The 4,390-nt window shown below is 54.4% G+C and overlaps 1 protein-coding gene across 2 annotated transcripts; it reads left to right on the forward strand.

The window, feature by feature from the left end:
- Positions 1-815: 815 nt before the first annotated feature.
- On the forward strand, positions 816-3,764 carry CCN1 (cellular communication network factor 1). 2 transcript variants are annotated; one of them, XM_072834328.1, is made up of 5 exons: positions 816-1,117; positions 1,440-1,653; positions 2,001-2,357; positions 2,489-2,697; positions 2,789-3,764. In XM_072834328.1, the coding sequence occupies exons 1-5, from the start codon at positions 1,055-1,057 to the stop codon at positions 3,086-3,088; spliced, it is 1,143 nt and encodes a 380-aa protein (XP_072690429.1). In that variant the 5' UTR covers positions 816-1,054; the 3' UTR covers positions 3,089-3,764. The 2 variants fall into 2 exon arrangements, with proteins under 2 accessions (XP_072690429.1, XP_072690428.1); XM_072834327.1 differs by having other exon boundaries at positions 819-1,117; positions 2,786-3,764.
- The last annotated feature ends 626 nt before the right edge of the window (positions 3,765-4,390 follow it).

The raw sequence follows: 4,390 nt of genomic DNA on the forward strand, positions 1-4,390 counted from the left end.
TGCGTGCGTTTCCTCTCGGACTTCCAACCCAGGCAGTGGGCTGGAACTACAGTGGGAACCTCCAAAAACAAACAAGTACGACAGACCAGAAAAGGGAGGGGGGGGGGCGGAAGGGGGAAGACCTCTGCCTGGGAATCTGCCAGACAGTGGGGGAAGTGGATTCCCCCCCCTTCTCATTCATAAATGCCACTGCGGGTATTAATTTGCAATACACTTAACTCGGCTAATAAACACCATGCCCAGGCTTCGGGACTCGATTCGAACGTGCGTCCACGGAACCCACAAACAGTCCTGGCTCTCGCACACACTCGCCCCTCCGTAGGTGACTTGACTCTCACCTTCTCGGTAAACAAGCAAACAGCTCGCCGCCTTCCCGGGCGAGGGCTTCCGAGGCTGCCCGGTCAACTCGGCATCACCAAACAAAACCGGTTTTGTTCCTCCCTCCCAGGTCCTCCCACCCTCCCCGGGCCGGCGGAGTACGGACCTCGCCCCCCCCCCCCCCGCCGCGCGCCCCCCTCCCCCTGCGCCCCTTCCACCACCTTGAGCGCCACCGCGCCAGGAAGAGCCCTCCCCAATAGAAGGAGTTATTGAAAAGTGGAAAAAACGGAAGATTGTTTTCTTGACGGGTCCAGGACCCAAAAAAAAAAAAAAAAAAAGGTGCAACGGAGCCAGGGGAGGCGCTTGGCAGCAGCCCGCGCCAACCAGCATTCCTGAGATGTTTGAGAATTCTGGAACTCGCAGACAGAGCCGACGTCACTGCAACACGCGGCGCCGCGGCCGGCCCGTATAAAGGGCGGGCTCCGGGCGCTCGGGCAGACCGCGAGCGAGAGCGCCCCCGAGCAGCCCCCGCGCCCTTCGCGCCTCCCCGGGCAGGACCTCAGGAGCAGGACGCCGGCAGCCCGCTCGCCTCCCCGGCCCTCGCCCTGCTGCCAGCGGCCCCGCCGCCCCGGAGCCCGGCCCGCCTCCCGGACCCACCGGCCCGTCCGCGACCCTGCGCTCCCGTGGGCTGGCGGGCCTGCGTCGGCGCTCGCCCGGACTCCCCCTGCGCGCCACGATGAGCTCCCGCGCCGCCAGGACGCTCGCCCTCGCCGTCACCCTGCTCCACCTGGCCAGGCTGGTGAGTGCTTTTGGCCTCCGCCTCCCCATCCGCCCTCGCAGGCCTTTCCCCCAGATTGCCCGCGGCCAGAGGAAAAAAACCTATAAACTGGAAAGTTCGGGGGCGTCTCGGGTTAGCTCTTTCTTTCAACCCCCCACCCCCACCCCCGCCCCTGGAGACGCGTCGGGGGCCTGCTTGGCGGACGCCGCGGCCCGGAGCGGCGGGGCTGGACAGGATCGGGACCCGGGGCGGACGGGGTCGGAGCACCTCCTCCAGCCCCCTCCCTGGCCTGCGCTCCCCGGCGAAGCGCGCCGAGGCTCACGCGTGCCTTCTCCCCCTCCAGGCGCTCTCCACCTGCCCCGCCGCCTGCCACTGCCCGCAGGAGGCGCCCAAGTGCGCCCCGGGAGTCGGGCTGGTCCGGGACGGCTGCGGCTGCTGTAAGGTCTGCGCCAAGCAGCTCAACGAGGACTGCAGCAAAATGCAGCCCTGCGACCACACCAAGGGGCTGGAATGCAATTTCGGCGCCAGTTCCACCGCTCTGAAGGGGATCTGCAGAGGTAAGATGCTTGCGGTTTGGCCCCTTTAAAAAAAATAATAGTCCTCGTAGTCCAGAAGTTTAGTAATTTTGAGACCATGTATGGTGATGCTTTGTTGTTGGTAGCTTGGCAGAAAGGCACATGATTTCAGCAGTCTGGAATGCAATTCAGTGTGTCTGGGCCCAACGAAAAGCGCATACGGAAAAGTGATTCCTGACTAACTTATTGTTCTGGTCTGGAGTCCCCGAGGAATTGTAGGGAACTTTACCATAAATTGAATTTAAGAGCAGAAAAATATGTATGCGTTTCAGGCCATGGTTGGGAATCTGAACTTGATCCTCTTTTCCCTTTTCTGGTGCTCTTTGCAGCTCAGTCAGAGGGCAGACCCTGTGAATACAACTCCCGAATCTACCAGAATGGGGAAAGTTTCCAGCCCAACTGTAAACACCAGTGCACATGTATCGACGGCGCCGTGGGCTGCATTCCTCTGTGTCCCCAAGAGCTCTCGCTCCCCAACTTGGGCTGTCCCAACCCCCGGCTGGTCAAAGTTACCGGCCAGTGCTGTGAGGAGTGGGTCTGTGACGACGATGATGCCAAGGACCCCCTGGACGACGGGGATGGCCTCCTGGGCAAGGGGCTGGCATTCGATGCCTCGGAGGTGGAGCTAACCAGGAACAACGAATTAATCGCGGTTGGAAAAGGTGGCTCCCTGAAGCGCCTCCCAGGTAAGTCTAGCCCGAGCCCGAAAGATGTACTGAGATAACACACCTGGCTTGAAGCCTGGTAGAAATGAGCACCTGAAGGTGCTTGGGTCAGTCTGCCTCTCTGAAAAACGTGCCCTCTTGTCTGTCTCTAGTTTTTGGAACGGAGCCTCGAATCCTGTACAACCCTTTACACGGCCAGAAATGCATCGTTCAAACAACTTCGTGGTCCCAGTGCTCAAAGACGTGTGGGACGGGGATCTCCACCCGAGTTACCAATGACAACCTTGAATGCCGCCTGGTGAAGGAGACCCGGATCTGCGAGGTGCGGCCTTGCGGGCAGCAGGTGTACAGCAGCCTGAAGGTGAGCTCCCGGGGCCAGATGTGGGGCTCTCTTCCGAGAAAGGGAAGCAGCACAGTCCCTAACTCCCCTCCTTTCCTCTTCCTTCCAGAAGGGCAAGAAATGCAGCAAGACCAAGAAATCCCCCGAGCCGGTCAAGTTTACTTACGCTGGATGTTCGAGCGTGAAGAAGTACCGGCCCAAGTACTGCGGCTCGTGCGTGGACGGTCGGTGCTGCACCCCGCAGCAGACCCGCACCGTCAAGATGCGCTTCCGCTGCGAAGACGGGGAGACGTTCTCCAAGAACGTCATGATGATCCAGTCCTGCAAGTGCAACTACAACTGCCCGCACGCCAACGAGGCGGCGTTCCCCTTCTACAGGCTGTTCAATGACATCCACAAATTTAGGGACTAATTGCTACCTGGGTTTCCAGCACGAGGGTGAAACGGAACAACTGGGAGGGGGGGGGAGGGAGGGGGGAAGAAGAGTGCCAGGATCAGGAGCTCTGGGTGGGGGCGGTGGGGGTGAGGGACTCATTGTAGAAGGGATGCATTGCTCATTCGTGAGTAGTATTAAGGTATTTTGAAACTGCTAGGTGTGCTGGTGCAGATGGACACTAATGCAGCCACAATTGGAGAATACTTCGCTTCGTAATATTGGAGCACATGTTACTGCTTCATTTTGGAGCTTGTGGTGTTGATGACGTTCTGTTTTCTGTTTGTAAATTATTTGGTAAGCATATTTCTCTCTAGGCGTTTTTCCTTTCGGTTCTACAATTGTTTAAAAAAAAAAAAAAGTTAGTTGATCAGTTAAAACCTTCATCTTTTGACAGAAGTAAAATGGGAGGGGCTTCCGTCCCCTCCCGAAGGTGACACTCCGTGAGTGTCCGTGAGAGGCAGCTATCTGCACTCTAAACTGCAAACAGAAATCAGGTGTTTTAAGACTGAATGTTTTTATTTATCAAAATGTAGCTTTTGGGGAGGGAAGGGAAATGTAATACTGGAATAATTTGTAAATGATTTTAATTTTATATTCAGTGAAAAGAATTTATTTATGGAATTAATCATTTAATAAAGAAATATTTACCTAATATCTGCGTGTGTGGCATTCAGTGTTTTTAGAGACTACCCAAAGTCACTGGGAACAGCCTAGCTTATTATGCATTCTCTCAGTCATTCAAACGGGACTCCCTGAGTGCCTACTTTGTGCCAGGAACTGTTCTAGGAGCTTAGGATAAGAGCAGGGGACTAACCTACAAAAAAATAAGACAATGATTGCTTTTATCTTCGGTTGGGAAAAATCTTTGCATTTAAAGTAATCTGTTTCTAAAACATGTATTGAACACAAGGCATTGTAAGCAGCACAAGGAATCTGAAGCTAAATTCGTGATTTAAATAATAATGCTTTATTTTCATAAGAATTCAAAGCCAAAGGGTCTCCATCACCTCCTCACTGTATGGTGGGTATAGCAGTCATTTATCATTTTAATCGCTAGGTTATTGGGCTTGTCACCTCGGTAGAAGAGAGAAACTAATGAAAACAGTCCATAACCGAGGCTGCCCATATCTAAATCCATGGGCAAGATTAAGTATGGTTGGATAAATGTGTTATAAAAGGTCGCTTGTTTATAACTTTGTGTTTTCCCAATCTTGTTCCTAAGGCAGAGGCGAACTACTTTAAAAAAAACAACTCTTGGGATCAGAGAAAAAAAGTCTT

The sequence above is a fragment of the Canis lupus genome, chromosome 8, assembly GCF_048164855.1.
Source record: "Canis lupus baileyi chromosome 8, mCanLup2.hap1, whole genome shotgun sequence".
Classification (NCBI taxonomy): domain Eukaryota; kingdom Metazoa; phylum Chordata; class Mammalia; order Carnivora; family Canidae; genus Canis; species Canis lupus.

Excerpts from the sequence above, each read along its gene's own strand:
- CCN1 (XM_072834327.1), top strand. The coding sequence starts at position 1,055 with ATGAGCTCCCGCGCCGCCAGGACGCTCGCCCTCGCCGTCACCCTGCTC. Across the intron at positions 2,358-2,488 it reads CTCCCTGAAGCGCCTCCCAG|TTTTTGGAACGGAGCCTCGA; the intron begins GTAAGTCTAGCC and ends GTCTGTCTCTAG. Across the intron at positions 2,698-2,785 it reads AGGTGTACAGCAGCCTGAAG|AAGGGCAAGAAATGCAGCAA; the intron begins GTGAGCTCCCGG and ends TCTTCCTTCCAG.